The 24,832-nt window shown below is 48.5% G+C and overlaps 4 protein-coding genes across 10 annotated transcripts; 2 read left to right on the top strand and 2 right to left on the bottom strand.

Annotated features, from left to right (window-relative positions):
* The first annotated feature begins 95 nt into the window (after positions 1-95).
* Positions 96-11,050, top strand: LOC137886596 (protein RRP5 homolog). Of its 3 annotated transcripts, none has more exons than XM_068729118.1 (36): positions 96-140; positions 605-763; positions 945-1,085; positions 1,212-1,376; positions 1,473-1,634; positions 1,733-1,853; positions 1,944-2,119; positions 2,364-2,471; positions 2,597-2,809; positions 2,919-3,043; positions 3,146-3,206; positions 3,487-3,633; positions 3,741-3,992; positions 4,111-4,236; positions 4,326-4,520; positions 4,704-4,874; positions 4,967-5,180; positions 5,271-5,420; positions 5,545-5,657; positions 5,766-6,265; positions 6,375-6,437; positions 6,713-6,809; positions 6,940-7,029; positions 7,161-7,263; positions 7,374-7,551; positions 7,674-7,730; positions 7,829-7,951; positions 8,075-8,197; positions 8,326-8,491; positions 8,672-8,818; positions 8,932-9,078; positions 9,200-9,450; positions 9,563-9,731; positions 9,817-9,970; positions 10,105-10,270; positions 10,398-11,050. In XM_068729118.1, exons 2-36 carry the CDS (start codon positions 662-664, stop codon positions 10,570-10,572), a joined length of 5,451 nt encoding a protein of 1,816 aa, XP_068585219.1. In that variant the 5' UTR covers positions 96-140; positions 605-661; the 3' UTR covers positions 10,573-11,050. The 3 variants fall into 3 exon arrangements, with proteins under 3 accessions (XP_068585219.1, XP_068585220.1, XP_068585218.1); XM_068729119.1 differs by having other exon boundaries at positions 115-181; positions 8,935-9,078; XM_068729117.1 differs by having other exon boundaries at positions 115-181.
* Positions 11,043-17,041, bottom strand: LOC137886600 (RING finger protein 122-like). 3 transcript variants are annotated; one of them, XM_068729125.1, is made up of 7 exons: positions 16,350-17,041; positions 15,821-16,172; positions 14,257-14,410; positions 13,452-13,494; positions 12,906-12,947; positions 12,236-12,318; positions 11,043-11,942 (listed from the first exon to the last, which is right to left on the bottom strand). In XM_068729125.1, exons 2-7 carry the CDS (start codon positions 15,843-15,845, stop codon positions 11,822-11,824), a joined length of 468 nt encoding a protein of 155 aa, XP_068585226.1. In that variant the 5' UTR covers positions 15,846-16,172; positions 16,350-17,041; the 3' UTR covers positions 11,043-11,821. The 3 variants fall into 3 exon arrangements, with proteins under 3 accessions (XP_068585226.1, XP_068585225.1, XP_068585228.1); XM_068729124.1 differs by having other exon boundaries at positions 15,821-16,167; XM_068729127.1 differs by having other exon boundaries at positions 15,821-16,005.
* LOC137886597 (inositol 1,4,5-trisphosphate receptor-interacting protein-like) lies at positions 16,574-24,832 on the top strand. Of its 3 annotated transcripts, none has more exons than XM_068729122.1 (2): positions 16,574-16,684; positions 22,809-24,832. In XM_068729122.1, exons 1-2 carry the CDS (start codon positions 16,643-16,645, stop codon positions 24,654-24,656), a joined length of 1,890 nt encoding a protein of 629 aa, XP_068585223.1. In that variant the 5' UTR covers positions 16,574-16,642; the 3' UTR covers positions 24,657-24,832. The 3 variants fall into 3 exon arrangements, with proteins under 3 accessions (XP_068585223.1, XP_068585222.1, XP_068585221.1); XM_068729121.1 differs by lacking the exon at positions 16,574-16,684 and adding an exon at positions 22,344-22,421; XM_068729120.1 differs by lacking the exon at positions 16,574-16,684 and adding an exon at positions 22,380-22,503.
* Positions 18,431-20,905, bottom strand: LOC137886599 (calcium homeostasis modulator 1). Its single transcript, XM_068729123.1, has 2 exons — positions 20,360-20,905; positions 18,431-19,324 (listed from the first exon to the last, which is right to left on the bottom strand). The coding sequence occupies exons 1-2, from the start codon at positions 20,903-20,905 to the stop codon at positions 18,812-18,814; spliced, it is 1,059 nt and encodes a 352-aa protein (XP_068585224.1). The 3' UTR covers positions 18,431-18,811.

The raw sequence follows: 24,832 nt of genomic DNA, 5'->3' as shown, positions 1-24,832 counted from the left end.
AATGCGAGAGTCTAAAACGGCCCCTGAGTGGCTAATAGTGGTGTCAATCACCTGTTCTTGTCTGTGATTGGAGGGAGAATGAAACGCCCACTTGAGTTTTTCTTCCGGGTTGAGATCATGGCGTGCTGCTGAACAAACATGTGAGTTTTGCCGGAGATTTAACGTGAGGAAACATTTCACGGTAAACACCGAAAGAACCGTTTGATTTACGTTTAGATCGAGTTAGTCTCTAGCTACCCGAGTAGGCCGTTTATCTGCGGGCAAACACGCGTCATGTTTATCCCTGTAGAGCTAAAACACGAGACGGGTAGCGTTAGCTGATGTTGTCTCGTGCGTTTTGAGTACTTTATGTGCAGCAGTGTTGAATCTGATTCAAACAGACTCGGTTATATGTTTCTAATTGTTTTAATGTGTTGAATGTATGAAACCGTGTCTGATTAGAGAGACAAGCTGCTGTCTGTGTCTCTCATGATGCATCATATATAAGCATCTATATTATCGGTAATAGTAACTCACTGAACACGATGATTGAGTCACACGTGAGGCACGAGCTGGGTGTTAGAATAACGCATAATAATGTTTGCATTGTGTGCTTTGATTACAGGTTCTAAAACGAGGAGAGTGTCTTTGATCTTCTTGGACGTTGAGACAAACATCAAACATGGCATCAATGGAGGAAGACTTCCCTCGAGGAGGGACGGCGAAGAAGCCCACCGAGAGTAAAATAGAAGTGCAGCGGACAGAAGTGGACAACTTATTCCAGGTAGAGTTCTCCTCTCTTCTGTCTTCATGTCCACACTGCTGTCCAAAGACTTGACTTTATCAGGACACGTCACAGAGGATCGGAGAAGACTTCATAGAACTGAGGATCACCTGACATCAGTGCATGACTGAAGTGGATTTTGTTTTTGTATACTTAGTTTTGGTTTGCTTTTCTCTCGCAGTCGAACGAACAAGCCGAAACTAAGAAGAGGAAAGGGGCGAGCAAGGACGCTGGCAAGAAGCCCAAGAAGCCCAAGACGGACAAAGGAGACGGTCTGACGCTGAATGCGGCGGCCAAGTGTGTGGAGATCCTCCACATCAAGGTAATGCATCTGTCCAGAGTCGACGCACGTCTGTCAAAAGTGATGAGTGGGTTCGTTTTCTGAGTAAAGTTAGTGTTAAACTACCGTAGTGTCTTAAGTTTAACGTTGTTTGTTCTGCGTTCCCAGAACGTGAAGGAGGGCCTCCTGATGCTGGGCTGTGTGAAGGAGGTAACGGACTTCGAGGTGACCGTCAGTCTGCCCTGTGGCATGCAGGGCTTCCTCAGCATCATGAACATCTGTGACTCCTACACCAAGCTGCTCGGCGAGCAACTGGATTCAGCTGATCCAGAGGTACGACTGGTCTAAGATCAGATAGTGACCTACGTTAGACTAACTCGTGTACCGGGATATTTAGTAATATCTAAGACGAGTGTTTTTACTTCACAGGACATCTGCTCTCTACGGCATCTCTTCCACCCTGGCATGGTGGTCAGGTGTGCGGTTGCCAAGTTGGATGTCGCCAAAAGAGGCTCTCTGAGCATCCAGCTGTCAATCAATCCAAAGCTGGTCAACAAGGCTCTCACCTCTGGCTCTCTGAAAGCTGGCATGGTGAGTCATCAGTGGTCTTCAGTTAAATATTTTGTTAAAAAAAAAAAAAAAAATTTAAATTCAACACTTTGTTGTATTGTTATCTTGTGACGCCTCAGGCCTTGAGTGGCTGTGTGGAGAGTGTGGAGGATCATGGCTACATCGTGGACATTGGTCTCAGTGGAACCAAAGCCTTCCTGCCCAAAAAGACAGTGAAAGACCAACACAACAACCCGGAAGGTATGATGATGCAGCAGTTGTTACAGTAACAGATCAGGGGACAAAACAGTGTGAATACATGTAAGCTGTTGTGTGTTCTCGTGTCTGCAGAGCTGAAAGTGGGTCAGTATTTGACTTCTCTAGTGGAAGAAGTAAAGAATGAAGGACGCGTGGTCCGCCTCTCTGTCAGCCCTCCCACCGGCGCCCAGGCCTGTGCTGGACCCGGGCAGGGCTGGAACCTCACCAACCTGTTGCCCGGCCTTCTGGTCAAAGCTACGATCAAAAAGGTAAGAAGGGGGGCGGCGCCTTTTATTTTGGTAACGAGCAGATCGTCTCTCCAAGGATAAGAGAGAGAAACTCTTATTTCATCCAGCGATTGATCGGCGTTCAGTAGACCGGTAGAGTCCGCTACTTCAGACCACTAAGAGATGCAGGATGAGGGTTAACTCAGCACATTGTCACGTTGTGTCATTACCAACTTCAGTGGTGGCCGTGTTCCCTGTGAATGACGTCTACATGTTTGCGTTGCAGGTGACCAAACACGGTCTGATCCTGGACTTCCTGTCGTCCTTCAGCGGCCAGGTGGACGTTCTCCACATGGAGCCGGAGCAGACGTCCGGCTACGCCGAGGGAGCTGAGGTAAAACCGAACCGTCCGTTTTTTCAGCTCGCTGGAATTTATATCTTTGGATTGAAATGAAACGAAGGTGCTAAATGTTCCAATGGCTGACCCTGTTTTGCGTCGACCCCCCCCCCACCCCCCAGGTGCGAGCCTGCGTTCTGTACGTGGAGCCGTCCGCCCGTCTGGTGGGCCTGAGTCTGCGCAGCCACCTCGTTCAGCCCGGCGCCAGAGTGGACCACGCTCCCGCCGGAGGCGACCGCGTCGGCGAGGTGGTGAAGGACTGCAAGATGATCGCGATGCACCACATGTCTGGAGCCGTGGTGGAGCTGCCGGACAAAACCCTGGCCTTTGTACACGTGAGTCACGGCGACGTCTTCAATGTTAAAGTGACCGTTAGGAAGAATAAATGCTCTCTGGATGTTCTGCGGACTCAGCGTCATAATTTCAATGTATCCGTCTGGACAGAGGAACCACCTGAAGGAGCCTAATGAGCCAGCCAATGAGAACAGAGTGCTGGCTATGACTGAGCACAGCTGCAGGATCCTGGACTTCAGCCCCATGGACCAAATTCACTTCGTTAGTCTGCGGAAGTATGCTGCGCCTCATTTATGTGTTATTACACAGTAATAATGCACTTTACTATTCCAATGTGATGTGTTGACAATCGTCTGTTCTTCTTCTCTTGATTCCAGGAGTGTGATTGAGAAGCGTTTTTATAGATATCAAGATCTAGAGGCCGGTCAGGTTGTCGAGGTAAGAATGAAAGCATCGCCGTCATTTTGTTAAATATGAAACTGTAGCCAGCAGCCGGTTAGCTTAGCATAAAGACTAGAAACAGGGGGTCAACGGCTAATCCGGCTTCATAACAACGTAACGAAATAAGAAGACCAGTGCCTCAAAAGCTCACTAATTAACATAACCCAAACCTCTGCTGTGGTAGGTAAGGGTTCTTAAGTTCATTATGCCTCGAGGCAGCGTCACTCACTGTGTCTGTCGTCTGTCTCACTCTGTCCTCTATGTGTCTCCCTCCAAGGGGACGGTGTCGATCCTGCTCGATCACGGCATGGTGGTGCATCTGTCTGACCACATCAGGGGCCTGGTGCCCCGGACGCACCTGTCCGACATCCTCCTCAAGAACCCGGAGAAGAAGTACGTGGTGGGCATGAAGATCAAATGCCGGGTCGGTATAGTTTTTTGTTTTAAAGCCGCCGAGATTAACCGCGAGAATTGAGACCCGTGTGGCGGATCTCATCGTTGGTGTGCTGTTGTGTGACCACGGTCCTTCAGGTGCTGTCGGTCGATGCAGAGAGTAAGAAGCTGTACCTGACCAGGAAGAAGGCTCTGGTCGAGAGCTCCCTGCCGCTGTTCCTCAGCTACGCCGACGCCCGTCCCGGCCGCGTCTCCCACAGCTACATCGTCTGCATCAAAGACTTCGGCTGCATCGTCCGGTTCTACAACAGCGTCAAGGGTCTGGTGCCGCTCCACGAGCTCAGCTCTCAGCCGGTCGTCTGTCCCGAGGACCTCTTCTACGTGGGGCAGGTGAGGAGATCAGACGGCGTGGACCCAGAGGATCGTGTCTGGGAACCCTTTTTATTAACAAGAGGTCGGCTGCGGAGTGTTCGCCGTCTGATGAGTTTGTTTTCCGTTGACCGTCCAGGTGTTGAAGGCTAAAGTGCTTCAGTGTGACCCCGATAAGGCGAAGATGGTGCTGTCATTCAAGGCCGCGGTGGAGGGAGGCACCGAGGAAGCTGCCAAGCCCCAGTTTGACTGCGAGGTGGGGAAGGTGAGTGTCTCTCGTCTTTATTTATTTATTTATTATTCATCTCAATTCAGCGATTGTTTGACCTCAACGTGTGTGTCTGTGTGACGCAGAGGCTGGAGGCTAAAGTGCTGAAGAAGTCAGTCAACGGTCTGGAGGTGGCCATCCTCCCCGATGAGATCCGTGCCGTGCTACCCACAATGCACCTCTCTGACCACATGTCCAACTGCCCTCTGCTGTGGGAGAGTATGCAGGAGGGAGACAGCATTTCAAACCTCATCTGCTTCAACAAGAACAAGCAGACTATTGTATCCTGGATTAAAAAAGAAGTCTGTATATGTTGTGTGATTCTGATTATGACCGGCTATGACTGATGGATTCTGTACGGTAGTCATTATTTTCCCACCTGTTGATGCTTATCTAGAGCTACATCTCCTCATTCTGAAGAGCAGGGAAGTTGTTGCTTTCCTTAGCCGCTCCTCTTGTTAAAGATGGTCACCAAGAAACCGACGGTGAGATGGTCGCTGGAGGAAGGAGTGGTTGCCAAGGACTTCTCTGAGGTCACGGTTGGAATGCAGCTGGTTGGCTTCATCAAGAACATCATGTCTTACGGCGTCTTTGTGGAGTTCCCGTACGGCCTCGTCGGTCTCGCACCCAAGTCTGTAAGTAAAGGGCTTCATGTTTCCGTCTGGTGCGCTCTGCTTCTGAGCCGTTTATGCATTTTAACTACTAAAATTCTTTATTTTTTTTTAAGGCCATGACGGACAAGTTCATCAGCGACACAACAACCGCCTTCCAGCCGGGCCAGACGGTGATCGCTAAAGTGACCAACCTGGATGTAGAAAAGCGGCGTTTCCTGGTCACGCTGAAGATCTCCGAGGTCATATCTCCGGAGGGCGATGCCCAGACGAGACTCATCAATGGCCTGCAGGAGAGACGAGCCGTGACCGAGGTGTTCGCCGCGAGAGGTGCGATTTGCGTTGGTCTTTAATTCTTCACTTGGAAGTTTTTGTCCTCGGCGTCTTAACGTCTCAGCGTCTCCCCGTCTTTCCTCTCAGAGAACAGTGATCTTCGCCAGCAGCTGGCTGCTCTGACTGTTGGTCAGAAGCTGAAGTTGACTGTAGATACGGCGAAGGACAGCGGCGCCACCTTTAAGTCTGATGACTTGGCCGGTGCCACCATAACGGCCACCAAGCACCATGTCATGGGTGTGTATTCAAACCGACTCAAACGCTTGTTCCTCACCGTGTCTGTTCCCCGTATCAAGACTCATCTGTCCTATGTTGCATTGTTCCCTTAAGAATATTATGAGTTGTATTTATTTGTGTCCAGGTGTTAATCTGACCTCGGGTCAGAAAGCTACAGCGGTCGTCCTCCATGTTGACGTCCTGTCGACCTGTGTCCACGTGTCCATCCTGTCCAAGCTGGTGGCGAAGAAGAAGTCTGTGAGTATCTCTTCCATTGCTGCAATGACAGTATTTTACAGTCGGATTATAATTTTTGATCTTGTCTTTATTCTCCTTTTTGTTGCGTTTTCGTCTGCGTCTTCACAGCTGGCTGAAGGATCAAAGTACCCGGCGATGGTGCAGCACGTCAGCAAAGACTTCGCCATCGTCTCGCTGGGCGACACGGCACAGCTGACTGTGATCCAGACCGGCAGCCACCTGAACGAGGTATTTCTGTCCGAGTCGGAGAAGCTGAAGGCGGGGATGAGTTTGTCCGTCGAGGTCGTGGAACCCAGCTGCCCGGCTCTGCTGGGGCTCCCCCTGGTGTCGTGGGAGTGCGTTGCGCCGAAACGATTGCGCACGACCTCGGAGAACCAGGCGAGCGCCAGGGGTCACCGCTTCGGGGACATCGTGCGGGGTACGGTGCGGACGGTGAAGCCCGCCTCCGTTCTGGTCGCGCTGGAGGACGGCGGTACGGGCAGCGTCCACGTGTCCGAGGTGGTGGAGCTCGCGGAGGTTCGTCAGGGATCCTTCCCCACGTCCACGGTGAAGGTGGGCAGCGCGGTCACCGCCAGGGTCATCGGAGGACGCGAAGCCTCCAGCCACAGGTAGAGCGTGACCACGGCTCTCATCTCACTCTCCTGACTGCAAGCTCCTGTAACGCTGAATGTGATGATTTTCTACTATGAGTTATTCATCTCAAGTTTCTTCTTTCAGATTCTTGCCCTTCTCCCATCCCAAGTTCACGTACACCATCCCCGAGCTCACACTTATACCCAGGTAACTGTGTAGTACGGTTCACTGAGCGTTGTCATGATCATGATATGCTGCATGAATATTATTCAGTCATGAAGCAGATTAGTGAAATTACAGCGTTCTCGATTTCAAACCAGACATTTTTAGCAAATATTCCGCAGAGATTAGAAAATGCTAATTACAATGATGTAGACCTGTGGTCACGTTCTGGCTGTTCATATTCTACTTTTAATCTGCTGTCGCCTCAATGCAACACATTTTGCGGTTGGTCTGTTTCTTATTTATGTATTTATTTGCAGTAAACTGGATGAAAGTGAAGATTTCAAAGCGGTTTCAGCCAAAGAGAAGCTGAGCGGTTACACGGTCGGGGAAGAAATCACGTGCTTCGTGTCAAAGGTGAGTTCGGGAAATCGTAGCGGCTTGCAGCTTTATTTCTTTCTGGCAGTTTCCACAAAATCAAAAACAACGTTTAAAGGAGCAGAACTGCAGAAGAGGTGTTTCAGTGTTTTCCTGCTTCTGCCTCCAGTTTAATCCGGACAGGAAGTCTTTGGAGGTCACCACAGATCCTTGTGTCACCGGGACAGTCGACCTGCTGGCCATGATCACCGACCCAAAAGTACGTTTTTACAGTGTTTCATAATGTGTGTTGGAAGAGAACGTTTGGGATCGTTGTTAACCGTCCGTGGTTTTTATTAAACTTGAGAGAAAAGACTGCGATTGTCTAAATTCTTCTTGTTTTTTTTTCAGGATGGGGGTCACCCGGAAAAAGTGTACAAGCTGGGCCAAGCGGTCCACGCCAGAGTGGTAGAAGTGACCTCCAAACCTCAACGCTTCGTTCTGTCGCTCACAGGTTGTCTTAACCGTTTATTGCTTCCCATCGTTGTTGGCTCTTGCTTCAGATTGTTTCTCAAACTCGTATTTAACTCATCTGATTTCTGTTTTTCCTTTTTTGTTTTCAAGGTGTCCATAAGCTGGAGACGGGCGGCGTGACTTTGGGGATGGTCACTAATATTCAGCCACAGGTTGGCCTCCTGGTCAAACTTCCCTTCGGCAACTCGGGCACAGTTGCCGTCACCGACCTGGCCGACGCCTACAGGCCGAACCCATTGGACGGGTTCAGCAAGGATCAGCTGTTGAGGTCGGGAGACGCAGCAGCGACCGTTTGGCTGAAATGCCTTTTTTTTGTGCTGCACATATTCTGATGTCTTTAAATCCCATTTTGAAGTGACACGTTTCTTTTCGCCTCTTCTCTCGCTTCAGGTGTTTCCTCCTCGGGGTTGAAAATGGCAAGTGGCAGTTGTCTCTACGTCCGTCGAGGTAAGAGCGACTCCCGTTGGATTTGTGAGTTTTGTGTCTCACATTCAGACGCGTATCTCAAAGCATCTGGTTGGTTCCGTAACGTTTTGCTCTTCCAGGCTGAACCCACAGCAGACCAAGCCGGCGAAGGACCCCGAGGTTCTGTCTGTGGACGAACTGAAGGTGGGCCAGATCATCAGAGGCTACGTCAAGTCTGTGGGCGAGCAGGGGGTCTTCATCAGGTAAGTGAAGCTTCAGCTTCAGCCTGGACAGATAGAAACATACAGACCTCTGAAAGGAACCTCAGGAAACATGTAGTTCCAGGTTCAGTTATCATCATCCTCATCTTCGTGTTTTTCTTCCAGGTTGTCGAGGAGCATCACGGGAAGGGCCCAACTCCAGCAGTCCACCAAGTACTTTGTCAACAACCACAAGGTCCTCTTTAAGCACCTGACCCCCAACACGCTGCTCACCACCAAGATCCACAGGTACGACCAGCTCCAGTTGCTGATGGTGTGTCTTTCCTTGACTCGCCCCGGTGCCGCTGTAGGTAACGGCCGCTTATAGAGCCGATGCCGTCGTCACGTCTGCAGCTCTTTTCTATTCTTGTCCTCAGTATTGACGAGGAGGAGGAGTTGGTCCACCTCTCGCTGCTCCCGGGGGACACCGGGAAGCCAGACGTCCTTCCGGAGTCTCTGGGCCTGCCGCTGCGTCTGATCGGAGAGGAGAAGAAGGAGCACGACTCCAAGAAGAAGAAGCGCTCGGCGTCTGAGAGTGAGCAGGTAACAAACGGTTTCCTCTCACGCCAACCTTTCCTTCCTCCCTTCCTTCCTGCTTTTTATGTTCAGTAGTGAACACATGGTAGATGACCCACCCCCATTCACGTAGATCAATGCCGTCTTCAGTTATCGCTCCTTAAGTCTCGCCGTAATACAATCTGCTAAATGCTTGATGGTCACCAGAAACCAGCAGAGTCCCAGGTCCCAACGAAGAAGAAGAAGAAGACAAAGAAAGCAAAGACTGATGACAGTGACAGCGGAGTGGAGGTGTACTTCAGAGAAGAGGAGGACAAGGGAGACCAAGAAGAACCCAAGTCCGAGTCTGTAAAAGTAAGCGAGCGCGGTTCAGTATCGTTTGCATTCATGCAAATCTCCGTAGCTTTGGTGCAGTAATGTTATTATGCAGAACCTGAAAAGATGCACGTCCCGCTCCTCTTTGTCAGCAGGTGGCGTCCGGCTCGGCGGGTCGATCCAGACTGCAGGTGGCGGCGGGTTTCTCCTGGGACGTGCATCTGAGCTCCCTGAAGCCTGCCTCGACGGCGCAGGAGGGCGACTCCAGCGACGGAGAGGACCAAGATGGAAGCAGCAAGGTGAGCCGACCGTGAATATGCGCACAAGTGTACCGTCTCAGTAGTTTAGAACGTCTTCCGGTTTCCTGCTCTGCATCTAAACGTTTCCGTCCGTCACGTCTTCGCCGCTCTCCTCGACCAGCCCCAGAAAAAGTCTCGCCGTGAGCTCCAGCAGGAGAAGAAGGCGGCAGAGAAGGCCCTGGTCCAGCGGGAGTCTGAGCTGATGGACCCGAGCCTGCGGCCTCAAGATGCAGCCGCCTTCGAGCGCCTGCTCCTCGCTTCGCCCGACAGCTCGCTGCTCTGGCTCCAGTACATGGCTCACCATCTGCAGGCCACCCAGATCGAGCAGGCCCGCGCTGTGGCCGAGCGGGCCCTGAAGACCATCTCCTTCAGGTGATTGAGCTGTAGATGAACGTCCTTGTGTCTGCTGGGGTGAGGAGGTACAGCAGTGTGTCCACATCTGCTACTGTGTTGAGGGTTTACTTCTGTTTGTGTACCCGTCCAGGGAGGAGCAGGAGAAGCTGAATGTGTGGGTGGCCCTGCTGAACCTGGAGAACATGTACGGCACAGAGGAGAGCCTGAAGAAAGTGTTTGAGCGGGCGCTGCAGTTCTGCGAGCCCACGCCCGTGTACCAGCAGCTCGCCGACATCTACGCGAAGTGCGACAAGACCAAGGTACGATCCGCCGAGTGCGTCTGTTCAGACGGATGCTGAAGCACCGTGTTCTGTAACGCGTCTCTCTTTCGTCCCGTGTGTCCAGGAGGCGGAGGGCCTGTACAAGACGATGGTGAAGCGCTTCCGTCAGAATAAGGCCGTGTGGCTGAGCTACGGGACCTTCCTGCTCCAACAGGGTCAGAGTGACGGCGCCAGTGCTCTCCTGCAGAGGGCGCTGAAGAGTCTGCCCTCCAAAGAAAGTAAGACGGCTGAGCTGTATTTCTGTTGTTGTGCTGTACACCCACCCGCCGGTGACTGGAACCAGCGAGTGCTCGTCCCAGCTGTGCGTCTCCACAGGTTTTAACCTTTTGCGTATTGTCGCGCTTCCTCTCAGGCGTGGACGTGATCGCCAAGTTCGCTCAGCTGGAGTTCCGTTACGGCGATTCAGAGAAAGGTCGCACCATGTTCGACAAAGTCCTGACGAGTTACCCGAAACGCACCGACCTGTGGTCCGTCTTCATCGACCTCATGGTCAAACACGGCTCACAGAAGGAAGTCAGGTGAGCCCGAGGCCCTTGCTTTGTTTCATTCCTTGTATCTTCTCTCTTTAACCATGTAGAGAACTATACCTGTTGAGACCAGTTTTAGGATCGAACGTAAAGAGTTCTAACTACCCGTCTCCTGCAGGGCGCTGTTTGACCGCGTGATCCACCTGAGCGTTTCAGTGAAGAAGATCAAGTTCTTCTTCAAGCGCTATTTGGAGTACGAGAAGAAGCACGGCACCCCGCAGAGCATCCAGGCCGTCAAAGAGAAGGCCATGGAGTTTGTGGAAGCTAAAGGCACCGAGGCGTCCAACCAATGACCAAATACACACTGTGTGTGTGTGTGTGTGTGTGTGTGTGTGTGTGTGTGTGTGTGTGTGTGTGTGTGTGTGTGTGTGTGTGTGTGTGTGTGTGTGTGTGTGTGTGTGTGTGTGTGTGTGGACTGCAGTTTTGTGAACCCGGTCTGAGCCTCACACCTCCAGATGCTCGTACAGGACTAATAAAGGATTCTCTTATTTTATACAGGTTCCTCCTCAAAATGAAGATGATAGAAAAATGATTTTAATAGTTGTGGACCGGAGACTTCTGAAGCCAAAAGTCAAACGTTTGTAAAGTGTGTTTGAACAATCTGTGTAAATGTTCAGAGAAACTGGTGTTTGACGTTTCTTCATGGTGAATTGTGACGAGCTCTGAAGATCATAATTCATGTAATAACTATTCATTTTCATGCGAACATTTTGTGGGAGCATTTTCTACTCGTCTGTCCAGCCTTTCAATAAACCCGACACCATTACAATACATTACGTGACGTTTTATTTAAAAGCAACAAATACAAAAGAACAATATATAGGGACATGTTTACATAGAATACATACAGGCAGGACTAGTTCTCTATCAGTCTCTTTTTAACAGGAGAGGAGGGCATGGGACACAATCGGTAACAATATCGTCTACCTAACTCGCCGTGGTTGTAATCCCGCTGGTGTCGGCTGGAGGTCTGGAGGCTGACCTCTGACCTCTGGAGCGCTTCCCCTACGTTGGCAGTACTGAAGATGCGTGTGTGGCACGGGGGATGTAGGGCGACTGACGTGGTTTTTGTGCTGGCTGGTATTGGTAACACCGCCTGAGATATTGGAGGTATCCGTACTGATCCTGACGTCCCGCTCGGTCCCTGTGGTGTTCTTCTCTGGCAGCGCTGCTCTAGTCGTCTGGTGACTCCTGCGCTCTAAAGCCTGCCATGTTGTTTTGGTGAACGGTGCGTTATGGAAGTAGAACTAGGAGCATTTTTTAAATTTTTTTTTTTTTTTTAATGAAAAGATCCCATTCATCCACCCGTCCCCTAACTGATCTGACCAGATCATTTTGGTGCCGTCGATATCAAATTCCCATGAAGGCGTATTGCTCAAAGGTCAGCGGCAGGGCAGCCGTTTGTTGCTCACTATCGGCGTTTCTCGTGAGATGTCTTTAAGATGACCGCGGCCCATCGTCCCTACTGTATTTAATGTGTGTGGTTGGTTGGTTTTTTTTTTCTGTAAGGGGAGTCCCGTTTTTCGTCGTCTCCCGGCTCCCTCACACCTCCTCCGGGTCCAGTGGACTCTCGGCACCCTGGGGAGCGTCCGTGTGCAGCCGGAGGATGGGTTTGTTGCACATGGGGCACACGCTGCGGATCTCCAGCCACTTGAGCAGGCACCTGATGGGACGAAAGCAATGACAGCGTAGTTTAAACGAGAGCCGCTCCACTGGACACTAGCGTATGAGGACGCATCACTGGGGCGGTTCAGTCCAAAGCACGGGATGAGGAGGAACTGTTTAAAAGTGCTCTTATCTTCCAAAATAGGAAGGAAAAAGCAAAGAAGTTCTATAAGATTTCTGAACATTTACTTCACTTGTTCAAATAGGGTTTGCACCTATAACTATATCTGTTCATAGGTAATAAATACTGCTTGGTCCAATCCAGAGTAAAATAAGTTCTAAGACGCTCACTTCTTGTGAAATGCATGTGAGCATGGGCAGACTCCCAGTTCATCTCTGGTCCTGAATTCCTCCAGACACACCGCACAGGTTTGCTGCAAGAACCAACAAAAAACACACAAGGTTAGTTTTTATTATTGCCTCCACCTCATGTGTCACATTCAATGAGATCCTTTAATTCTGACCTAGATTTATAGCATAATAATAATAATAATGCTTTTACCGTAACGCTATTATTTCAACAATCCCTTGTACAGAGATTGAGACTTTAAATTCAGAATGAAAATGACCCTTAACTGTCTAACTATCCACTGTCTGGGAAAAAAAGCAATATTTTTAGAATCACAAGAGACGGAGATCTTTTTCTAATGCATTTTGAATGAGTGCAGTTATTCATGGAGTCCTAATTCTGCTCCAAGAAGAAGGGAGACGAGCAGCGGCGCTCTGCATTTGAGATGCAAGGTTGAGATTCAAGGTATTTTCAGGCCATCGCCTCGGAGTGTGAGCAGCATGTTGATCGCATCCAACCGAAGCCCAGCAGTGGGTCATCAGAGCTGCCGCAGACACAAGCAGTGTGGACGTGGAACGTGCAAAGCGACACACGCACACGCACACGCACACACACGCGTAATGCAGCTCGTCACACGTTTAACACAATAAATGCGTAAAAGCGATGACTTACTCCCAGAAGGCTCAGTTTCTTGCTCGCTCCCTTCAGCACCACCTACAGTCGGGAGGAGGAGGAGAAGGAGAAGGAGAAGGAGACACATATCTCCGTGTGATTGATGTGTCAGCACACAGTTATATTGGCACAAAATCTACGGTGTAAAACAAACATCTCAGATGGGTCCAATGTCCTGATGTGACGAGCTTCAAAACATTTACAAGAGGGGTGTGCACTCCTTTATTTGTTTGGAAAAAGAACATTGTGAATATGTATAACGTATCATGCAGCCGGCTGCAGCAGGAGTTTAACCTTCCCCGCAGCTGTAAACCTTGTCACTAACTGTCACCACAGAACGCTGTGACACCCCGCTGCTACCTGCTCGGCGCGCTGCAGCTGCACCGGGGGGGCAGCTAAGGACGCGGATGACGTCAAGGTCATGTATAAACGGCTGCGGTCACAATAACAGTGTGAAACGCTATATAAGCGGCCTATTTATAACCCGCGTCAGAAGCTGCCGTTGCATGCTCCCCCGTAGTGACACGCCCTGCAGTGACTACATACCTCGTTGTAGCTGAACTGCTCCCTCGTTCCTTGTTGTTTCAACCTGAGAGAGGCAGAGAGGGAGAGGGAGAGGGAGAGGGAGAGAGAGAGAGAGAGAGAGAGAGAGACACATCTGTACGGTGGAAGTGACAGAACGTGCACAGTGACGTGCAGAACAACTGGAGCTGTTGTCAGTGGTGCCCAACCTGGGGGGTCGGGTGGGGGGGGCTGATTGCAATTTATAATTAGATTTATTGCTTTTTTTATTTACATCACTCTACAGCCAGACTGATGCTAATAATCAATCTGATGAGACACATTTTAGAAATGCATAACATACATTTTTTTTGTTTACATCTGCATTCATACCTTTCTATCACCTTGTGAACATGTTTCCAAACACATTCATTTGAGTCCAATATTTAGGTTTTTTTTTTGGTCTAGCTAGCTAATCAGCTAGTTTGTCGCTAACTTCGTCCGTCTATTGTTTGGTGCTAAGCCGGTAGCAGCTTAAACTGAATTTTAAAGCCTTTTGCAAAACATATATGACTTATTCTTTTGCTTTAACATGCATATGAGCTATATCTATATATAGCTACTAGCATAGATTGATATGTTGTGTATCTGTAGTGGTAAACAACCACTACATACATCTGCACCATTGTTGCTGCTATCGTCACATATTAAGGTCTTATCACCAAGCTCATTTTGAATTATTTTTAACCTGCTGTGTTGCTCTTCTGCTTTTTCTCCTGTTTCTAGTGCACCCCCCCCCCCCCCCCCCCCCCCCCCCCCCCCCCACACACACACACACACACACACCTACCTGAAAAGGTAGCAGCAGAAGATGAGGCTGAGCATGAAGACGAAGAGGCCGATGCCCAGCACAATGACAAACACATTGAGCGGGAGGTGATACATGTCAGACGTCATGCTGCAGTAGTGTTCAGAGTGCTGAGAACCCAAACCACACAGGCATCCTGGTGAGAAGAGCACAGCAGATACACATTAGATACTTAACACACGTTTGTATTTCTGATAGAGGAGTGACGGTCATTCTGTGGGACCATCAGGACAGTTAACCTTTTCATTTATAGCTTTCTGTATTTTATTTAGTTTGTTTGCGATCTCAGTCTTGAAATTGCATTTTCCATCTCAAAATAGAAAAGTCTGGCAACTTAATTCTTTTCTTTCCCATAACAAAGACCAAAGCTCCCCCAAGGTTTACAGCTCTCAGTTGTTAGCATTGACAGCGCAAATCCTAATTGGTAGCACGGACTGAAGATGCTGGAGATGTGTGCAGACGGTTGTTCTGCTGTGAGTTTAGAGAGCAGGCTCTGGGGATCTGTGGACGTTATTTTCTCCGGTCAAGGAACGATCAGACTTCCTGGCTGTCAACAGGCACTAAACGTCACCATATGTCCGCTTGACGATGACAGCGGGGCGCTCTGGCTCGTCTCCACACAGCCAAGAGTTTTAAGAAGATATTTGGCGAGGAGTTTTTACACAAAGTGTTTGGTGTTTGTTTTGATGCAGGTGTTTCCAGGGAGCTGTGACTGGCACCGCGGTGGCAACTGAGGCCATCACAGGGCTGTGCGTTAATTGGCTGTGAACAAGACAAACATGGAGGACAGACAGCACTTCCGTTTCACCACCATCTGTTCCACAGACTCTATAGAGGTGACTGGTAGAGTGTGTGTGTGTGTGTGTGTGTGTGTTAGCACTGGGGGATGGAAGGGTAGGGATGTCTAGCGCCTGTCTGAATTGTGTGTGTGTGTGTGTGTTGCAGGTGGCAGGGGATTGGTGTATATTAAACAGATTGAACTCTGGGGACTAAAGGATCATTTGGTTAAACAATAGCAGAGGAAGCCCCACTTCCGCAGGCCACATGTGTTCCTATTAATTTGCAGCGAGGACGTTCTTTGCCAGCCTCTAAATGTCCATGTGTCTCTCTTTAGAGTGAATGAATGGGTACAGCTTGCACCCTGTGGGGGGTATGGGTTGGATAATTTGACATGGCTGGGTGGTTGGGGGATTTAGAAGTGTGTGGGGGGGGAGGGGGGTTCGTGTAGGGAAGACCTAGGGTAACATAATGAGAGATACGGTCATGAACCAGGCGTGGACGCGCTGCAGAATCAGTCAACAGCAACAAAACAAGAGCGTAGTAAAGTTAGAGAATACAATGTGTTCAGTCTTCAGGTGTCATGGCTGTGAAACAAACAGGACCTTGATGTATTCTTGTATTTTAAGTGAGGCCTCCTGTCTCTCAGTAATTCACCGTTCCTCCCACTACACGGGGATCCCATGAACCAGCAACTAAGCGACTGAGTTTATGTGACACACGCGCCGCCGACCTCTTGTTTATCTGGCAGAGAAATCCACTCACTTACCGTTACACCATTGGAATGGTTGCATGAAATTGAACTCCCAGAGCAGCAGCAGTAAATCAAGGCCCCGTCAGGAGAAGGCTGGAGAGGAGCCGAGCTCGTGGGCCGAAAAGCTACGGACACCGAGTCTGTTCGGAGCCTGGACCGAGTCCCTCTGAGCTGGATCGCTCTTTTCGTTGTGTCAGCTCCTTCAAAAAACAACCATCGAGATTTTCAGATTTGCCTCGGTATTTGTTGGCTCAGCGGTCTGCGCTGCCCGGCATTCCCCAAATCTGGATTAACCACTCCGTGTAAGGATTGGGAGATTTAAGACTGGGGTTTGGACCGTCAGCGAAGATCCTCATGGGCTCCTGGACTCCAGTGAGAATGATGTCATCACAGGAGAGAGAAGAGGAAACAAAGAAATCTTGTTGACAAGAGCTGATTGTTATTCAGATGCCTCGTACCATGTGTTATTCAGGAGTAAAGCTGAGTCTCACTCACTCACAATGTGGTAAACAACACAGGCTGCTTGGTCACAGGAAATACTTACATTCCCAGCAGAGATGGGCCTCTGGACTTTGCGTCTGCGGTCTTGTCCCCCTCACCAAATTCAATGACATCCACCGCTCGAAATGACAGCGCTCGTCCAGTGAAGGTAATTATCTGGCATTAGTCTGCGCTTTGTCTTCCTCCCAAAGCCGCTTCTTTTAACAGAGTCTCATCCCCCACTCCTCTGCTGTCTCCTCCTCCAGTCCTCTGATCGTGCGGCGGGTCTTCCTCCTCAGTGTGGAAGGCAAAGATGTGCTGCTGTCCTCAGAGCCCAAACAAAGTGAGGACAGCTCCATGCAGTCAACAACAGTCCTTGCTGGGATTGGTGTTTTGCTGGTGATCTTGTGTGTTTTGTGTGTCAGTTAGTGTGTGTGTGTGTGCATGCGTAAGGGGGGGGGGGGATCCTACTCTCCCTCTAACCATCTGCTCCTTCAATTCAGAAAAAAATAAATCAGAGACAAAGGTGGTGTGTGTGCAGAAGTGTGTCTGCGTGTGTCGTGTTCAGACTCTCCCACCTCCAGCTGGCTTTGTCAGGGCAGGCTTCCCCTCTTCCTCTTTCAGTCCCGAATGTTGCTCAGAGACTGCCTGCAATTCGCCTTTCCCTTCCTCCCCTCGCTCCTGCTCTGCTCTGCTCTGCTCTGCTCTGCTCTGCCTTGGGTTTGTAAACAGATCTCTGCTCATGTGACCAGCCGTTTTGCCTCGCAACTCTCCTCTCCCTCAGCCCTCCCTCGCTACCTCGATCCTCCAATCTGTAGGCAGGAAGGAAGGCAGAATGAGCCTGACACTGACGAATAGGGCGCCTGCAAGCATGCTGATGTGTGTGTGTGTGTGTGTGTGTGTGTGTGTGTGTGTGTGTGTGTCTGTGTGCGCACGCCCCAGTGCATGTATATGTGAGAGGGAGAGAAGAGAGACATTTGCAGCAAAGTCGAGGGAGGCCCCCGCCAGCAGCATGCGCATGGCTGATGTCCTGACAACCAAAACAAAGCCATTTCTGTGAAGTGGAGGTCAGCAAAGGAAGAGACGCTGCAACCTCGTTCACCGCTCGCTTCCTTCACGCAGACAGAGATTGTATTTTTAGATCTACGGCTGATTATTATTCACGTTTGATCTATATTTGAACACTCATGTCGCACTCTCTTTTTTTTTTCCGAAGAAAGAAAGAAAGAACAGGGCAGAAAGAGGAGGGAAGAGGGGAAGAGACATCTGTCGATAGAGGGAACAAAGCGGGACATAAAGGGGGAGAAAAACAGGGAGACGCAGAGAGGAAAGTCACAGCCCGGACAAAGACGTCTCCTGCACGTCCACCCCCACACCAGCGGCCTTGGCTGCCAAAGCGCTGAGGGAGAGAACAGCTGCTGGGCCACTGGGCAGGCTGTGAGACGGTCAAGGGGAGTGCTGCTTCACCCATCCCCAGGGGAGGGAGGGAGGGAGGGAGGGAGGGAGGGAGAGGCTTCAATGGGATTCATGCCATTTCCATTCACCCTCCCCTCCTCTCCTCCTGCTCTAGTAATGACATTACTGCTGAATACACAAACAGCTGGATGGAGCGCACAGATGCATGCACTGCTGGATGTTTACAGGTTCCAGAATGAAATGAGAGCTGTGTTGTAGCTACGCGGTTGTGTTGTCATTGTTGGCATGTGAAGGATGGTGGTTAACAGCACGCCCTCTTGCGAAATATGATGAAACATCATTGTGTCAAGACGATAGGAAGGTTCAACTGTGACGAAACTGCTGTAAAATACAACGAGAGGGCGTCTTTTTCCAACGTAGAGGACAATTCCTCCACCGGGGAGTGAGAGACGAAACTGAGCAAGGAAATGAGGGAGCAAGGAAATGAGGGAGCAAGGGAGATGCAAATGTTGGCCTTGTTTTCTTAGTGACATGTAAATTGTTTTGGCTGTCCCGACCTTTTGTTTTTGCATAAATCATATGTTTGCCTGATTGGAAATAAAGTAACATTGAAGCTTCATCCACTCATAACAAGGTTTAAGACCAGAAATGTGCTTAAAAGCATAATAAATTCACAAAAAAAGGCTGATAAACTCTCGTTACACGGGCCAGTAGAGAGACAGTGTTTGTTTTAATTCTATCAAACTGTTAAGCTTGAAACAGGAAACCGACTCAGTGATGTCAGTTATACAGCAGTATCTCGTTAATTAACAGAATAGCTACCATAAGCCACTGGCGAGGCTGTAGCAGCAAATCTTCTTAGTGTGTTGAATGGAAAAATAAACTTTTCATTTGTCAGGCAAAAAAATATTGTATTTCTTCTATCAAAAGTGACATAATCTCTCATAGAGCTTGACGTGAATGGAGCTGTATTTTAAGGAACATTCTCATTAAATTACATTTTTAACTAACTTCGATGAGTTACTAACCCTAGCTAATAGAAACACAATGACTCCTGTCTGGAGGTTAAAGAAGAGCCGAGGGCAGCTTCTCTTCGTCCTCGTGACCTCCTCAGACCTTACTGTAGTACACCGCCCACTCCCTTTTCTCCACGTCAGGGGTGTGGCCCTTTAAGAATCCATTTGCTGCTCCGTTGGCCTCTCCATTCAGTTTGCCATTGGTCTCGCCGTCCATTTGGTCCTTCCTCAGAGCCAGAGCTGGTTTAGAGGCGTGCCAGTTCCATAACACTTTGTTCATATCATCCTGGGCCCTGATGCCCAGAAGCTTGTCTTCATCACTCCTCCTGCTATCCTCGTCTTCGTCGTCGCTGTCGTCCTTGCCGGAGCGGCGGTGGTGTAAGCTGCGCATCTCCCCGCTGATGTTCTCAAAGTACTGGTGGATGCACACCTTGGCGAAGCTCTTGGCGTGCTCCTTGCAGGTGTCGTCGAACATCTTGCGCTCGATGTCGATGTAATGAGACCAGTACTTGGTCTTGAGGAAGGCGGCTTGAGTGAAGCACGGTCGAATGGCTCGGATCAGGAAGGCCGTGAAGGTCATCATGAGCAGAAACATCCATCCGCATGCCTGTAGAATGGAGACGTTATTAAACGTGTTGGTGGGGCAAAATGACCAGTAACTATAGAAACCAGAGAGACGGGCTGATAGGGTGTTGTGTTTGTGTTCTTGCAGATATTGAAGATCGTGGAAATCACACAAAAAAAAGCATATCTAGGAGCTTTCTGACAGTTTCATAGCTCATTAACAGAATCTGAATATCAATAGACATGTTACTTTTAAGCCTGCATAAATGCCCTTGGGCTGATCAAAGACCTAAATAACAGTGTGGGTGTTTTTGGATGGATTGAAATAGGTCCCAGTTCCATGAATAATAAATTTAGAGGCTTATCTTTCCCTCTAATAAGCGAACAGGAAAGCTTCAGTGAGCTCAAAGTGCAAGGCTACAGTCGGGTGGGGAGATTTCACTTAAATGCAGTTTTTAAGGAATAAAGCAAGGGAAATTAAATTCGATTAGTCATCGTTTCCAGCGATGAAGTTCGAAAGCGGCCTGCTGGAAGTGTCCCCAACTTTGGCCACACTGTCTATTTATATAGTGACAAATTAAATCTTTACACTACAAATAATGCTTTTATAGTCAGAGATTCCTCAAATACTAAAAACACAAGGATGAATAAAACAATGTTTCTGTCGTGAGGTTTCATTAAAGATCTGAGAACATGACCGGTGTCTTCAACAGGCCTTATTCACAGCAGACATTTTTACATTTACAATTAACATTAATGATCACTCTTTTCAAGTCAAGTGTCCCCGTTAGCTGTGACAGCGAACCAGCATTTACAACACCAGAACCCTGAAAGTGAAGCAGAGCGATGTCATTTTATTATTTACACCTGTGCGTTTCCTACCCTGAGATTTCAAACACCTACAGTTGATGACAACAGATTTACTGATGACATGTTCTTGTTGTTGCATCTAAACACACAGTCTTAAATAAGTCTTTGAAATGTTCATTTTTATCTCCATGCATGCCGACTAATTTCCTCTAATTTGAACACAAGTTAAAACGCATTAAAGTGTGGGGAGCAGAAGTGAGACGGCTACCTGTGAGATGCACTTGATGTATCGGGATGCTGCCACTCTCACTTCCTGATGCTCAAACAGGTCTTTGCATGGAATCCTTGCCAGCAGTCTGAGCTTCTCTATCTCTGACATCCCCGTCAGCAGACTGTAATTCCCAAACTTGTCGAGATCCAAGTTGATGCTGAAGGCGCAGAGGAAGCTCTTCCCGTCCATGAGCGTGACGGACACCCACACTGCGGGTGCTATTAAGGACCTCTGTGTGATTGAGCAGAACATGTAGCGGAGGATGGTTGGGTCCTTGCTTCGTTTCCCCGTGGGTCTTTTCCACTCCTCTGTGAGCACTGACACGTTATTGTTCAGCACAAAACCTAACAGGAAGAACCACACCGGTGGAATGACGAGCAGTCCGATCCCGTAGGTGTAGTTGTATTCTGGCATGCAGGGGCAGCTGAACTCAAAGGCGGAGTACATCTGTGCACTAGCGAGTGCCATGATGCCACAGATCCCATTCATGAAGGACTCCTGGTTGGACTGGAGGAACTGGAACATCATACGGAACTTATCCATGTTGGGAGGTGTGGTGGATCTTCGGTTCGGAGGGAATCGTATCTGTGAGAGCAAGTTTGAAATCAATCAGTGAAGAAAGTGGAAGAAGAAGAAGCTCCATGATGGTACACAGAATCCTCTGGTACTGGGGTTATTAACTGCACCTAATGGCTTCATTAATGATTAATACATTGTGTTCTATGTAACATTAACAACAACAAAGCCTGCAATTATGACTGTTGATAAATCACTAACAAAGGGCCAAAGACGTCTCCCTTTTTAATAACCCTACAGCAAATGTTAGTAACTCATCATTTATAAGTGTTAATAACTCATTAATAAAAGGTGCTTACAATAATAATCCAAGAACAATAAGTAGTAATAATTTGAGGCTCAGCAGACAGAGACTTCTCCAAAAGTAGTTCTTAATAACGGCGTATTGCTGTAAAGCATTAGTTTAAATACATTGATGAAGCTGCTATAAACCCTTTATAAATGGTGACTTTTTAGAAAGTGGTACCAGAATATCATATGCTTATAGTGAACTATAAGTTTGATATGAAGATAATGATACAAAGTCAGGCATAAATCATTGCCACAGATCAGAAAGAAGCATATCAAAACACACACATACCTATTTTCTTAACGTTGGATGAAGAAGGAGAGGAGAGGACAACATATCATATAGTAACAAGATAGTCCATGGTAATATACTTATTAGACGCAGCAGCTCTGACTGACTGAACTCTCTGTGGTGATGTTCAAAGCCGACCACATCGCCTGGCATCAAGCCCCGCCCTCAACAGGTGCTCAGTGTGATGTAACAACAGATTGTCATTCAGCGCACATTTGACTCCAAAGTAAAGCCGTTACAGTTCTCACAAACACGCTTCCAGCTCGTCCTTTTTGAAACGCACTCCACCTCACTGTTCTCCGTCTTCCTTTCTTATGTGACGTTAGTGTGTGGTTGTGTTCACTCACTGGACCTCTGGGATGTTGTTTAACAATCCAGACACATGCAAAAATGATCTCAATACATTCAAATATCCGAGGCTTTGGCTGGAAAATGTGGTTGTTGTCTATGAGGTGAGGGGTGAATGTTTTCCCCGCTTGCTTGATCGGAACCAAATAAATCAACAGCTTATCTCAGGCACAATATCAAGTGCACCCGCCGAATGAGGCAGAGCTCGACAAACCAGTTAGAAGCCCACAGGAGGATGAAAGGCAGGGGCTTACTCTGCTATTCATAGATCCACACATTGTTTGTATGTTGTGGCCTAATGTTTGCTCCTTCATAATACATAAAAACACACTGTGAACGTTTGACGCATTCAGTGACTCACTGGTTCACTTCACACTACTGTGACTGTGAAGTCAAACTTACAGGAAGTCTGTGCTATCTGTGTTCCTCTGTGTGTTGCACAGGAACATGTCACAGCAGAGCAGAGGGGCAGGGTGTGCAGGAAACAAGTCACGGAAGAAGACCTACGACAACCTCTGAGATAGGAAGAGAACGCCGAGCCTGTGGCTGTGCGAGGTTAGTCTCTCGCTTCCTCCTTTGTACCAACTCGCTCATCACCGGAACATCGCAAAGCTGAGATAATTAATCACGTATTTCGGTGTGTATTCTTCTTCTTCTTCTCCTTTAATGTTAAGTGCAGTAATACATTGTGTTTTGTAGACACTGTGATCACAGAAACGAGTAAAGAGGATGCTTCCAGGCCATCGAGGAAGTAGCTTCTTTCTTACTTGCTTTGCATCATTATGAAATTTGCCTGCAGGATTTCTCACATTTCTCACGTATTTGCAGGGACTTCTATTCTATTCTGTCTATTCCTTTCTCCCTTTTTCTTTAACATATTTTGAAGAACAGTAATGCATTTTTCAAAATGACAATTCTTTATGCTGTCTAACTCATTCACAGACCGCGTTGACGATGCAAGACACTCTGCTGCGAGTGTTGGTGGTAGCTCTGGGTCTCCTAACGCATCCGAGGGACGAGCCCGGGGTTGAGGACTGGGATGAGATCACCGCAGTGGGCGTGCAGAAGCATGAAGAGAGGCTGCTGATGGGAGGAGAGAAACTGGACCACGAAATGGCACCTGTCAGGGAGGAAATCACACATACTGACAAAAGAAGGCCTCAGGATGATATAAAACACGTTCAGTCTGATCGACACGCGACTGAAAAAGACTCAACGTCAGTCTTACAAGGTGTGTCCGTCATCCAGCGAGATTCAGAGGAAGAAGTTGCTGATCACAACTCATCAGAAAGAGGACGTGTTAAAGAAAACTCAGATCCAAGTTGGCCTCAAAACTCCAAAAGTGAACCTGAGGCTGCTCTGAAGACGTCACAGATTGAAAGAAAGGAAAAGCCTAAAGAGGAGGAAGTGTTCAGCCCCAGAGAACAAGAATCACCTCCGTCACACCATCACGCCATGGCATCAGACAGTGAAACTTCAGAGGACGTCACTGGCTGGGAGGGGGATTACCTCTGCTACACATGGAACATACTCTCCATCATTGCTTTCATCCGCTTCTTTAGGAAATACCAAGGAAAACAGTCTCAAACGAAACAAGAAGAAACCAACAAGGCCTTCCCAGTGAGCTGCACCACCTCTGACGTTCTGCTACCAGACCACGACGCTCTGCAGCTATTTCATTCCAAATGTTTGGACGTCTCCTCCGACAGGAAGTGGAAGGAGTTCTTGGAGGGGTTCACAAAGGATCTGTTTGCAGCCATGAGGACCGTCTGTGATAGCAATGGCGGTATGGTGATTGAGGACTTTCAGATGGTGGACGTGTGCGACGTCATCGTCCCCTTCAGCCCCCCTCATCCGTACAGTTTCCAGTGTCGGCTGTGGAACAGTGAGCCAAGTGACCTGCTGCCAGATATGCAAGTCTGTGGTCAAATCAAACTGGTGGAAAATGAGAAAATCCAAAATGGCTGCCACTGTCAGTCTCCTAATTCAGATGATGTGGTGTGCTTGCTGCATTGTGAGACTGAGAGTGTAAAGACGGACGTTCGTGACGTCCTTCTTTGCATGAAGAACTCCCCCTTCCTTTCAAAATCACTGGTCACCAGATGGTTTCAGAGCACTATCAAACAAGCGTGGGAGCAGATTTCACACAAGTACGAGTTTGAGCTCAACATTAGCCACGCTAACGCACCGGGTGCTCTGACAGTTCGATTCAGATCAGGGAAGAAGATTAGCTTCAGCATGCGTCCTGTGGTTAAAGTCCACACTGATGCCCATTTCTTCATCACGCATTGCTCCCCAAACAACTTGGACACTTCCTGGACACTCTCCCTGACCCACTATGAAGACAGCTTGTTAGAGAACATCTCCAGACGCCTGCCTGTAAACTCATGCCACAGACAAACTCTTGAAATTGCACTTTTCCTTCACAAGAGACAGACAGCACTGTCAGGAAGCAGTGCTCTCAAGGAGTTTCATTTCAAAGCTGCACTGATGCATCTGCTTTTGACCACAGACGCATCACAGTGGAAACCAAAGCTTGTGGCTTGTCGGCTACGAGACTTACTGGCCTTCATGGAGAGAAGCCTCAAGAAGAAACTACTGCACCATGTTCTCATTGGGAACCCTTTGAGACAGAGGGTTATTGAACTTCCTGCTGAATATACCCGCGCAAAGACCGTGAATCTCTTCCATCCCCTTGTGGTTCACAACTGTATCTACACAAATGCTGTGATGCATTTCCAGGAAATGCTTCGAAACGCACACATGCTGATACACGATTATCTCGATTAACGGCTCCGCTCGTTAAAAACATTAAATCAGTAGCCTTAAATATACAAGTGACGAATGCGTATTGAATGCTTGCTTATAGTATATTTTAGCAGACCATCAAATGCTTAAGGAAAGATGAACAGTCCTTGCTTAAGTGACATGAAAAGTGACAAATAAAAAAATGTCTATGAACTGAA

This window comes from Cebidichthys violaceus, unplaced genomic scaffold (assembly GCF_023349555.1).
Source record: "Cebidichthys violaceus isolate CVI_PGR_0920_01 unplaced genomic scaffold, fCebVio1.0.p SCAF_44, whole genome shotgun sequence".
NCBI classification, from domain to species: Eukaryota; Metazoa; Chordata; class Actinopteri; order Perciformes; family Stichaeidae; genus Cebidichthys; species Cebidichthys violaceus.
This window is presented reverse-complemented; position numbering and strand designations above follow the sequence as displayed.